This window comes from Trachypithecus francoisi, unplaced genomic scaffold (assembly GCF_009764315.1).
Source record: "Trachypithecus francoisi isolate TF-2019V2 unplaced genomic scaffold, Tfra_2.0 Lachesis_group1, whole genome shotgun sequence".
In the NCBI taxonomy this organism is placed as follows: Eukaryota; Metazoa; Chordata; class Mammalia; order Primates; family Cercopithecidae; genus Trachypithecus; species Trachypithecus francoisi.
The window spans coordinates 146,090,758-146,104,570 of NW_022681454.1; the positions used below are offsets into that span (position 1 = coordinate 146,090,758).

General features: G+C 35.8%; 1 protein-coding gene across 3 annotated transcripts in view; it reads right to left on the reverse strand.

Annotated features, from left to right (window-relative positions):
* Positions 1-2,825: 2,825 nt before the first annotated feature.
* Positions 2,826-13,813, reverse strand: part of IQCM (IQ motif containing M) — a 499,469-nt gene continuing 488,481 nt past the window's right edge. For all 3 annotated transcript variants that reach the window (XM_033215450.1, XM_033215451.1, XM_033215449.1), the window contains one exon: positions 2,826-3,162. In XM_033215450.1, the coding sequence (XP_033071341.1) occupies positions 3,047-3,162 (116 nt within the window). In that variant the 3' untranslated portion in view covers positions 2,826-3,046. The remainder of the gene's footprint in view (positions 3,163-13,813) is intronic.

The window sequence follows — 13,813 nt, forward strand, 5'->3', positions numbered from 1 at the left end:
ACTCTGTCTGAAAAAAAAATTTAAAAAATGGAAGAGAGTCCCTGCCTATTCCTACTCACACTAGAATGTAAAGTGAGCAATGGGATTATTAGGATTGCTGTTTAATGCCTTTAACTTACACTGACTGATGTACATCTGTGAACATACTGCGCTTTGGGAGAAAGTAGTCAGTATAAAAATGTGATCTACATATTCAAGCTGCTTCATATTGGTGCAATAGTATACTGCCAACTCAAAAGCATTTTACAAATATATTATTATTAATAAAACAATAAAAATAATAGTTACACAGAATTCCATATTTCAATTGTGCTTGTGCTTGGGATGGAAGTTGGGGAAAGGAATGAATAGGCAAGAAAAATCCTCTTAAATTTGAATATTGTGAGAAGAAATCCATGTTACAGGACCAGAGAAGTTTGGCTTTCAACTATTCTAATGGTTGCATTGATTAAGAAAAAGATAGATTTATAAGAAGATGTAATACGTAAGTCATAGACAATTTAAAAGATGTAACAAACCTGAATCTTGACCTTGCATTGTTTCTATTTTTTTCCTTAATGCACTTTTATTTAATTTGGCTTAGCTATTTTAAAGATCATATTACTCTAGTCAGAAGCAGTGTTTTAGAATTCAGCTGGGTCACAGGAACTTTCTCACCACTCCATTCTAATTTGCAGTTTTGCTATAATAAAAGCCCTAAATATACTGCTACTGTCTAGATGTTTTATCTGAAACAAGTGTCCTTTGTAGCCTCAGAGGACTTTTATATTTTATTTCCAGTAAATCAAAGTCTGTGAAGAGCTTCAGTTTTTATTAAGACATACCCTTCACAGTCCAGTGATTGCCAACTGTGGCAAGCCATTGACAGTTCATTTACATATAAGTGATGACTTCCATCAGGTAGTTGGCTCAAAAACACAATGGACATTTAGAGCATATCCAATATTTCTTGTTCTTTGATGAGCACCAAGTGCCAATTTTTATATAGAAACTGACTATTGAAAAGTGAAGGCTTCTTTTCCATGACCTTACACTGTCTTCTATAGCTCTAGAGTGAAATATTGTCACTGAACTTAATGTAGGATCACACCTCTAAAAGACAGTCAGTAGCCTTACTTCAGCTTGCTAAAAATCAAGGAGTCAAATATAGAAAACCTGAAACAAGAACAATCACATCTTATTAAACAAAAAGTGAACTTCCACGTCCTGTCCCAAGCTGTCATAATCAGAACAACTTTTATATTTTTATAAAGTAATTGTGACATTATTAATTTTCTCTTATAAATACATTTACTACTTGGAATAGTGATTACACAACATTCATTAAGAAATCTTATATTCAAGTTTGTAAGTGCCTTTCATTATAACTCCATGATTTTGCTCCTAATGTTTTTGGAATAGCAGTGGTTGAAATCTAGCCAAATTTTTATCCTAATCATGTTTTAAAAAGGAGCAGGCTGATGACTTGTAATCATGCTTATATTCAACTTGTGTAATTTTTTCCTTTTTTAAAAAGTTGTGCATTTTCCACATTTTTCAGTATGTAAATAAAAATACTTTTATCTTTAAAATAAAATTCAATTATCAATAAGGAGAATATGCATCATTAAATTTCACAGCTAAGCCAAATTCCACATTTTAACTTTAGCTAGTAATCACTTCCTCCCCCCGCATCAAAGGTTTCTCTGTTACAATTTTCTGGTTAGAGCTTCATCATGATTTTTAGTGCACTTTGAGTTTGGTTTTGGTGAGGCCTGACTTAACATGATTCTTGTAATTGGCTTTTCTAAAGATTTAATAACTTCCATAGATATTCTTATAGTAAACTCAATTGCATAAAAATAACTTGAGTGGTTTTGTTTGTTTAAAATCAAAGAGGCTATTACAGAAGTAATGGATGCAATGTAAAAACTGTGAAAACAATGGGACACTTGTCATGTAGTTCCCAGCTCTTTTCATATCTAGCCTCTATGCTATGCATAGACTGTCTTTCTTCAATTATTGTTCCTCACTTGTTTCTCTAATTCCATTCAAAATAGAGGGATGGGTAGATGGATGGATAAAATTAAATTAAAGATTCTTAAGAAAACTTTGCTTCAAATTCTTTCGGCACTGGGGCTGTGTGTGGTGACTCATGCTTGTAATCCCAGCACTTTGGGAGGCTGAGGAGGGTGGATCATTTGAGGTCAGGAGTTCGAAACCAGCCTGGCCAACATGGTGAGACCCTGTCTCTACTAAAAATACAAAAGTTGGTTGGGTGTGGTGGCACGTGTCTTTAGTCTTGGCTACTCGGGAGACTGAGGCAGGAGAATTGCTTGCACCCTGGAGGTGGAGGCTGCAGTGAGCCAAGACTCTGCCACTGCACTCCAGCCTGGGTGACAGAGCCAGACTGCATCTCAAAAAAACAAAACGAAACAAAAAAAAGTTTCAGCGCTAAGGCATATCAACTCAAGAATACTGTATATTGCTTCTCACCTTTTTACTTTAGAGTGAGCAATGAGCAGGGAAAAATAATACCATGACTGCACCAAAAATTAACACAGTTTAAAACAACCATTTCCAAAAACTTTACGTGATAAAGGACATTATGGAAAACAAAGAAATTGTTTGACATATATGATTTCAATGAAACATCACACCTTTTTAAAGAATAAAATGAAACATAACACCTTACTAAAGAATAAAAATGATGAATCCAACAGTATTGTATATGAGATTCATGAGTTTTATAAATAAGAATTTTAAAGTTTCTTTATGTTATTTATTGGTAACAGAACAACATAAATTATAGTCTAATGAAAAGAGTACTTGACACTATGCAGGTTCACTTCATTATGATAAAACAGATTTTTTTATGAAGGAGATCAGATGAATGGTGTTCATCCAAAGATACTAGAAATTACAGATAAACTTGTCAAAGTTCTTTGTATATTCAAAGATTTTTGTCCTTTCTTCCTACTGATACAGAATTGATCCATCTCCAATATTAACTTGTCTCTTTGGGTAGAGAGGTTTAACTATTACAGGTAATAATATGTTGGAAACATCATTCAACTTTACAAGACTTATAATGTTGTCTCATTTTCCTTTCTCTTATGGAACTGGCCACCAACTTTCCAACAACCTGGATGTTGGCTCGTTTGAGTACTGGATGTCCATTCACTATAACACAAAACATACAGTTACATTAATACATTTTCAATTAATATGATAGCAATATATCATGCTTTTGAAATTCTATAAGTTACAGGAAACTAATTATGGTTGTGTTAGAACATGCAAAAGATTGGACTTGGGCTCTTTTCCTTCAGGTGTAGAGACTCTACAGGTGTAGAGACACACCTTATATATCATGTGAAGAGACTCAAAGTTACTGTTAGACCAAAGCATTGATGGAAGGGATGGGTGAAACTGGGTTCCACTAATATACAGAATATAGCCCTCTGTATCTGTGGGTTCTCCAGTAATGGATTCAAAGAACTACAGATAAAAACTATTCAAAAAAAGAAATTTCACAAAGTTCTAAAAGGCAAAACTTGAATTTGCTACACAAGTACTATGTTGAATCCACATGAGTGAAGAGGTGTGTAGCTACTGTATTAGGTATTATGTGTAACCTAGAGATAATTTAGAGTATATGGGAAGATGGGTATAAATTATATGCAAATACTACCCCATTTGATATAAAGGACTTAAGCATCTGTCGCTTCTCACATTCGAGGGAGATTTTGGAATCAATTTCCTACCAGCCCTGAGGGAAAACCTTATTTGAAATAAATTAGATGCAACACATGTTTGCTTTTAAGACAAACAGTATTGACTTTTGTACATTACAGTGTAATCAGTTCTGATAACGATATTTAAATTAAGCCACTATTCATATAGATTGCTTGTAGAGATCCATCTTTATGAATAAAATGACTTTGTAATTAATAAATAAAGGGTATAGATTTACTGTGGCCACCATTATACAAAGAAATAATTTACAGATAAGGTAGTATATATTTGCTGTTTAGGTCCTATAGTTGTTATTAAACAAAAACATAACCAGTTGCCAAAAACCAGTTAAAATTATAAGAAGAACAATCAACATGGCTAAAAGGAAATTAACGACTTGAGGTGTTATAAGAAACAAGGCATTGTTTCTGGGTTAATGTATCTCCATATTGTTATTACACAATGAGCAAGGCCTTATAACCACAAAATTAAATTGGGCCACATTAAAAAAGGACCTGAATAGGCATTTTCCAAAACAGATATAAAAATGGACAATAGGTATATGAAAATGTACTCAACATCATTAATCATTAGGGAATGCAAATCAAAACCACAATGAGATATCACCTCAGACCCCTTCGGATGGCTATTACCAAAAAGTCTAGAGATAACAAACGTTAGCAAGAGTGTGGATAAAAGGAAATACCTGTACGCTATTGGTGGGAATTGAGATTGGTGTAACCATTCTAGAAAACAGTATGGAATTTCCTAAAGTAATTAAAAATAGAACTACCACAAGATCCAGCAATCCCTCTTCTGGGCATATGCCCAAAGGACATGAAATCACCACCTTGTAAGATTATCTATACGTCCACATTCACTGCAGCATTATTCACAGTAGCCAAGATATGGAAACAACCTTAATATATGTCAGTGGGCAAAAATAGATTAAATAACTATAGCATATATATACAATGGAATATATTATTCAGCCTTAAGAAGAAGGAAATCCTGCCATTTGCCACAACATGAGTGAACTTGAAAGACATTAACTGAAATAAGCCAGACACAAAAAGAAAAAATATTGCATGATTTCACTTATATGTGGAATCTGAAAAAAAAGAGTCAAATATACAGACATAGAGAATAAAATTGGTTACTACAGGTGGAGGATGGAGAGGAAATGGGGGAAAGTAGCTCAGGGATCACAAAGTAGCAGATGTTTAAGATGAACAGGTCTGGAGATCTAATGTACAACCTGAGGACCACAGGCAATACAATTGTACCATATTTGGGATTCCCACTAAAGATTTCAGTTGCTCTTGCAGCAAAAACAAAATAAATGGGAGAGATGATGGCTATGTTGATTCACTATAGTATCTATTTTACTATTTATATGTATCCCATTACATCATGTTGTTTACTTTAAATATACACCATAAAACTTATATTTTTAAACTGAAAAATTAGGCCACAGTAAGAGCATTTGCAAAACAATTAGTAGTTTTCATTCTTAGTGAGATCACAGGGAAAGGCAACCATGAATTAGTGTCCTAATCCTAATTTACCACAGCTATACTAGAAAAGCATGAGATATGCATCCTAGTTCTTGAAATGAGATCTTCAGATTAAGTGCTTTCCTATTATGAATTTCTTTGATAATACCAAGTGTATATTTCAACAAGCAAGAGATGCCTAAAATATAATATTACTCAAAGGAATTAAAATAGAAAGAAATGTGAAAATAAGGGCCCAAGTTCTTGTTCTTAAACATTTCTGAGTGAATCCAGGTTTGGTACTCAATCTTAGTTTCCCTACTTTTGAAATTGGGGGTAATACCTGTCTTGTTCAGTTACTGAAAGGACCAAAAACTATATGTCAAAAGAGATATTTCAAGTAATACTTCATGAATATCAACTCTCCAATTGTAATGAATGTACCACACTAATGCAACGTGTTAATAATAGAAGAATCTATTAATAGGGCTGGGGTGCAGGTGTGGAGAGTACATGGGAACACTCCACTTTCCATTCAATATTTCTGTAAACCAATATTTCTGTAAAAGTAGAATAATGATAATACTAAAAGCTTACTAATTTAAAAACAGACATGTGTCTGACAGTTTATAAGTATTTAAAAAATAGTTGCTGGATTATTATCTACCCTATGATACCATAAAATAAGCGTTTTAAAGAAATTTCACTGACAATTATAATATTATTATTTCATAAACATTTAAAGGATAATTTCCTTTAGGAAGAATAAAAATATAAATACACATAATACATCTTTAATCTTTAATATTTACAAAGTAAATGTTCTTGACCTTCACTTTTGTCATATGGCAGAATAGACTCAGAGAACAATCCTTTTGATAAAAACAAGTCAAATCTTGGATAATCTATTAAGTGTATTTTAACTTCATTGCTAAGCTGGCAAAGAGGGAAAAAAATGCAAAAGCCAAAAACAAAGTGAAATCAGTACGCTTAGTAAATATTTGAAATGCCAAGCCAGTTTTTTTGGTCGTAGGTTGGGGATAGAGAATAAAGCATAGGATCCACCCAAAAGAGGGAGTTTATCATGAAAGCACAGTGGACAGTATATCATGATATACTCTTATGAGTATATCATGAGACCACAGTGAAGGGCTGTGCCATCAGAGTGGAAATGAGAAAGAGAGAGAGACATGGGTTGAGGGGTAGGGAGGAGGCAGGAAAGGAGGGAGAGAGCGAAAAGTAAAAAGGAAGAAAAAATGAAAAAAACCTAAAGAAGGGGATACCAAGGAAATTTCCCTGTTTCCATAAGCTGGGTAGAGAGATCATAAATAAGTCCAAAGCTGGCCCTTGTTTTGGTGTTCTAGTTCATGTCACTTGTGTGATCCAAAAATATCCCAAATAACTTTAATGTTTGTTGGTCCCCAAGAACAAATAAAAAACCTCTCTAGAGGAAAGTAACTTCAACAAAGGTCTTTAAAATATGTCATAAAAGCATATTTTATTAACCCATAGTGTATTACAATGTTTTTTTCAATGCAAAAGCAGTACCTATAATAGTGGTATTTTAAAGTTATACAGATAGAAACACATGTAAAATATTAAATACCAAAATATTAATGATGAGTTTAGCTATAATTTAGCCTTATATTTTTTGCTTATCTACATTTTCGATGGAAAATATTATTTATGTAAAAATAGCAATATTAGAGATTTAAGCTTCTAGATTGGAATGCATCATAGAAAGTAATTTTTATTGTAGATAATTAGGAAAAATCAGAAAAAACATTTTTGTTTCTATTTCAACAATTTAAAGAAATGGTTTGAAATTGTGAAAATGTTCAAATAAAATAGATAATATGCTGAATACACAATTTATAGGCTGGATTTTCAGAAATGGGATTTTTTTTTTTCTCAAAGGTTCAAAGTATGATTGTGTCCTATGTTTTCTTTTAAATTATCTGCAAATTTTTATATTCACAAGTCCATGTTATTATTTTTCATGCAAATTCCATGACCTACTCAAGGTTATATATCGTTTCACACTATTGACTACTTCCTGTGAACAATTTAAAATTAATCTTTGTAGAGCAACTTGGAAAGAAAACAAACACAGATAATTTTGCAAAATAAAATAAGCATTTAGGTCATTGAGTATCTACTGAGTCCCTGTTTGTTTAGATTCATGCTAAGTGCTATGGGGTGATATAAAGGGCACCAGCTGAGAGTTTTCTGTGTCTCCATTTCCTAATCAAGAAATAAACAAGAGAAGAAAACACTACAATTATTATATTACTCACAGTCATCTAGTTAAAAAAAATAAAGTGAACATACTACCTAACACGGTTATCAGGATCTGTGCATCAGATGATTATCATAATCAACATAAAGCAAAATATACTTCTAGATGGCAATTAATGTACATAAGTATAGTCAGCCTTCTGTACCTCAATTCAACTAATTGTGAATCTAACATTTTTGGAAAAATACAATAAAAATAACACTACAACAATAAAAAGCAAAAATTTAAAAATGCAGTACAATACATATCTATATGGTATTTATATTGTATTAGGTATTATAAGTAATCTAGAGAACATTTAAAGTATCCAAGAGGATATATGTATGTCATATGCAAATACTACATCATCTTTTATAAGAAATATGAGCATCTGTGAGTTTTGGTATGCTCAGGAGGTCCTGGAGTCAATTCTCTGCATATACCAAGGCACTTATAATATGGTTTGGCTTTGTCCCCACCCAAATCTCAGCTTGAATTTTAGCTCTCAGAATTCCCATGTGTTGTGGGAGGGACCCAGGGGGAGGTAACTGAATCATAGGGGCCAATCTTTCCCATGCTATGCTCATGATATTGAATAAGTATCATGATATTGAATAAGATAATGGGTCTATCAGGGATTTCTGCTTTTGCTTCTTTCTCATTTTCTCTTTCTGCTACCATGTAAGAAGTGTCGTTCACCTCCTGCCATGATCCCGAGGCCTGTAAGTCCAATTAAACCTCTTTTTCTTCCCAGTTTTGCATATGTCTTTATCAGCAGTGTGAAAACAGACTAAGACAATAAATTGGTACCAGCAGAGTGGGGCATTGCTGAAAAGATACCCGAAAATGTGGGAGCAACTTTGGAATTGTGTAACAGGCAGAAGTCGGAACAGTTTGGAGGGCTCAGAAGAAGACAGGAAAATGTGGAAAAGTCTGGAACTTCCTAGAAACTTGTTGAATGGCTTTGCCCAAAATGCTGATAGTGATATGGACAATAAGATTCAGGCTGAGGTGGTCTCAGATGGAGATGAGGAAGTTGTTGGGAACTGGAGTAAAGGTGACTCTTGTTATGTTTTAGCAAAGAGATTGGTGGCATTTTCCCCCTGCCCTAGAGATTTGCAGAACTTTGAATTTGAGAAAGACGATTTAGGGTATCTGGTGGAAGAAATTTCTAAGCTGCAAAGTATTCAAGAAGTGACTTGGGTACTGTTTAAAGTATTCAGTTTTATAAGGGAAGCACAGCATAGAAGTTTGGAAATTTTGGAGCCTGAGTATGCAATAGAAAAGAAAACCCCATTTTCTGGGGGACAAATTCAAGCTAGCTGCAGAAACTTGCATGAGTAGCAAGAAGCCTAATGTTAATCCCCAAGACCATTGGGAAAATATCTCCAGGCCATGTCAAAGATCTTCATGGCAGCCCCTCACATCACAGGCCCGGAGGCCCCAGAGGAAAAAGTGGTTTTGTGGGTGGGGTCCAGAGTCTGTTTGCTGTGTGTAGCCTAGGAACTTAATGTCCCAGCTGCTCCAGTCATGGCTGAAAGGGGCCAACATACAGTTCAGGCTGCAGCTTCAGAGGGTGCAAGCCCCAAGCCTTGGCAACTTCCATGTGGTGTTGAGCCTGTAGGTGCACAGAAGTCAAGAAGTGAGGTGTGGGTACCTCTGCCTATTTCAGAAGATGTATGGAAATATCTGGAAGTCCAGGCAAAAGTTTGTGGCAGGGGTGGGGCCCTCACAGGGAACTTCTGCTAGGGCGGTGTGGAAAGGAAATGCGGGATTAGAGCCCCCACACAGGGTCCCTACTGGGGCACTGCCTAGCAGAGCTGTGAGAAGAGGGTCACCTTACTCCAAATCCCAGAATGCTAGATCCATCAACAGCTTGCACCCTGTGCCTGGAAAAGCTGTAGACACTCAATACCAGCCTGTGAAAGCAGCCTGAAGGGAGGCCGTACCCTGTAAAACCACAGAGGTGGAGTTGCCCAAGACCATGGGAACCCACCTCTTGCATCAGAATGACATGGAGGTGAGACCTGGAGTCAAAGGAGATCATTTTGGAGCTTTAAAATTTGACTGCCCCACTGGATTTTGGACTTGCATGGGCCCTGTTACCCCTTTGTTTTGGCCAATTTCTCCCATTTGAAATGGTTATATTTACCCCCATTGTATCTAGGGAGTAACTAGCTTGCTTTTGATTGTACAGGGTCATAAGCAGAAGGGACTTGCCTTATCTCAGATGAGACTTTGAAATGCAGACTTTTGGGTTAATGCTGAAATGAGTTAAGACTTCAGAGGACTGTTGGGAGGGCATGATTGATTTTTGAAATATGAGAACTTGAGATTTGGAGGGGCCAGGGTGGAATGATATGGTCTGGCTCTGTCCTCACCCAAATATCAGCTTGAATTTTATCTCCCAAAATTCCCATGTGTTGTGGGAGGGACCCATGGGGAGGTAATTGAATCACGGGGACCAGTCTTTCCTGTGCTATTCTCATGATAGTAAGTAAGTCTCATGAGATCTGATGGTTATATCAGGGACTTCTGCTTTTGCTTCTTCCTCATTTTCTCTTGCCACCATCATGTTAGAAGTGACTTTCACCTCCCACCATGATTCTGAGGCCTCCTCAGCCATGTGGAACTGTAAGTCCAATTAAATCTCTTTTTCTTCCCAGTCTCAGGTATGTGCTTATCAGCAGTGTAAAAACAGACTAATACAACTAATGTTGTTATACTTATATAGCAGAAGTCCAAGCTTGAACGTTAGTTTTGTGTACTTCAGAGTTTCTCAGAGGGATACGTCCAGAACACTGGCAGAACAAATCTTCTAGGGACCTCTGACCAACAACCTTCTTGGGGAAAAACTTTTAGTAAGAGGAGAACGAGCTGAGTATTTCAGTCTTGTTCCAATAAGACAATGGCAGTTGGTAGAGTTGGATGATTTTATGTACTCTGGAATGCCTCTTGCTATTTTGCTTTGACTTTCCACTCTCTTCTTCCTCACCTTTTCACATCCTAAGTAGGAAGACTTTGGCCTACGTTTTGTGAGAGGAAGTCCCCAGTGAGAAAATGGAAGTAACTGAAAAGCTATCCTCTTAAACAATGTCCTGGGTTGCTGAAAGCACAGAGCATCAGTGCTCTGGGATCAGGGTAACTATGGTAGAAAGGTCAGGAGAGGGCCTTCTGCCTTCTGCAGGTTGACTTGAGCCCATGTGGAATCACCACAGCATGGCCTGGACAGGTGCTAGTGGCAACAGCAGCAGCAAGACACCTTCATTAGGCTTCCTGAGCTCCAGAGTGACAGCATCAGACATCACTTCAATGGGGGCAGACTGAAGTAGGGTGGGTCCGGGAATATGGAATTCCATGTTGCAGCCTAGAATGATGTATTTATAAGTGCCCACAAGATATCCAAGGAGAATTTGTAGGATTTACTGCAGTTATTGGGATTGTTTTCATAGACAGTAGAGATTGTGACCATTTCTTTGACTATATATGTATCTGTATAGAGAGAGAGAGAGAGAGAGAGAGAGAGAGAGAGAGTTTCATAGTTTGGAGATTATTTTGAAATACTAAACATTTGCTTTCCAACCCTCACTGCTCCTAGCTCCTGAGTCTATCATCTAGGCAGTAATAATGGTTTCCTAAAGGGTGACTGGAAACATTTCTTATGTTTATCAATTTTGAAACATGGAAAAAATTATAAGTTGCTAATATATATTGTATTTCTGAGTTTTTAAATAATCAGGTCCTTTTTTAATAATCTGCAAACATAGAAGACATATAGGTTTTTAATAAACATAGTTACTTAAATTGAAGTGAATAAATTTGTGGCTTTCCATATATTGACTGCCCTCAAGCAGAAAAACCTAAGAACAATGAAGAAAAGTGCATTTCAAGAAGGTTTTAAAACATAAAGCATAAACAACACTTTCAAAAGTTATGCTTCTGCTGGAATAGTATGACTTTGTTCAGAATGAATAGTATTCTTAGGATCCAGAATACCAGACAAAACCTAAAGAATTTAACACAGAGAGACATATGGTAAAGAAGATTATGTAATGGCATAAGAACCCTTTCCAACTTTAAGGAGATAAAAACTGAACTGGAAGACTGGAGAAGAAATAAAATAGAAGAGATTTATGAGATCCTGAGCTTTGTAAAATGACCAGGCACCCTCTCCCATTGTACCTCACCCCGGAGGAACAGAAAAAGAGAAATCTCAATGATAAAAGTCACATATTGTTTTGGGGAAAATCAGGAGTGCAGGAGTTTTGTTGAAGGGGGCTATAGCAATAGCTCTGGGGACTGTCTAGGTGATGGTTCTGCAGCTTTACAGAACAAATCACAGCTCAAGGTGGTATAAGGAGAGCTACTGATACTGCTGAGTTTCCTAAGGGGTATGGGAATTCTGACAAGGCTGACTGACTGGAAAAGATCTAAGGTCAGGATAAGAAGAGGACAGAGTATATTCATTCAGTTACTGGAATTATAGCAGATATTAAGAATGAATGCCAATTAATGGCTCCTAAAGGTCCAGGTGGCATGATTTATGCCACAGAGGAGGCCAGCAAGGAGATGAGACTGCACTGAGGATATCTGTACCAGATGAAAGGAAATGAGAGAGCAGGCCTATTATAAATGGGTAACCAGTCACATAGTAAGTAATAATAGAGAGTGAAATTAGATGGCATATATAAACAATAAGAACATCATAAAAAGTCAAAATGTAGCTTATAGAATACTGAAATAAAAGAAGTCAGTCTGATTACCTACAGGAAACTATTTTCTACATGATATACTTAAGTTTGAAACTCTATACACTGTGCAACCTGGAAATATAAGGCTCATCAAAAGTGATTTCAACTCGATGAAGGGCAAACGGTAGAAAGGAGTTAACCTAAGAAATTCTGGAAATCAGTGTTTTGATTGGAAAATAGAGGCTAAAGACAAAATGCACATGGATACAGATGGAATATATATGATAGATAGATATATGTTTACAAATATGGGTTCATAGTCATAAATACATTTCCTAGTTCTACCCTCTGAGAGGGCCTGGAAATAGTGACGCTTCAGTAGCAATGAGCACATCCAGTTTCTAAATACTATTTTCCAAGTAAAAGAAACATGATTCCTTGGATACATAGATGATTCCAGGGCTGGGATAGCAGCAATACAAGACACGCCTGCAGAATTGTGTAGTGCCAGCAAGTAAGGAAATGTACAAAAGACAAAAAGATGGGTACATGTCAAAGAGACACAGGAGCCAACCTGAAAAAGCTCTCAATCTCTAAATCTGGAAAAATTTGAGCAAAAACAATAACAAAATAATACAGTGTTAGATTAGAATTCAAAGTATTAAAGAAATATACATGAATATGTACTAGTATAATTAATAAATAAATGGTGAAGAAAATTTTTAGTACAAAAGAATTCCTAATAAGTTATACCCCCACATCCAGAAGAAAACTTTAATTCCTGTCCCCTACCCCCACCCTTTGAGTGTGAGTTAGACTCAGTTATGTGCTTTCATAAAACAGATCGTGTAAAGGGAAGGGGTAGCTTTATAATGAAGAAATCTGACAAACAGATTTCTGTTTTTGGCCAGGTAATCAAGATTAATATCACCAGTGATAAGTCATATTGATAGCATGTTCCCACTGATACGATGAGAACACTTAACCTCTGTGATATTCTTTCCAAAAATTTGTGACCCCAATCTAAGCTTAAAAGAAATCAGACAAATCCAAATTGAGGGACATTCTACAAAATACCCAATCAGTAATCCTCAAAACTGTCAAGGTCAGGAATACAAGGAAATACTGAGAAACTGTCAAAGCCAAGATGAGCCTAGTAAGACATGACAAGCAAACACACTGTGGAATTTAGAATTGGATGTTGGAATGGAAAAAGGACATTGGTGGGAAAACCAGTGAAATCCAAATAAAGTTCAGAGTTTGGTTAATTATAAGGTACAAATGTTAGTTCCTTAGTTTTCACAATGATACCACAGTTATCTCCTAGATGTTAAAAGGAGAAGTAGGGGAGGGAATTTCGTATTATCTTTGTAAGACTTCTATAAATCTAAAATTATTCTGAATTGAAAAGTTCATTTAAAAGGTGGTACCAACTTTTTTACTATATAGGAGAGCTATCACCAGTAACCCAAATATTAAAGCAAAATAACAGAAATACAAAAGAAAACATCATAGCTCTAATAAAAGAGTACTGACAGTATAGTGGCTAGATGCTAGACTTTTTAGACTGGCTTGTGAAAACCTAGGGTATAGTTTTCAACAAATTTTAGAAACATAATGGCAAAATATAC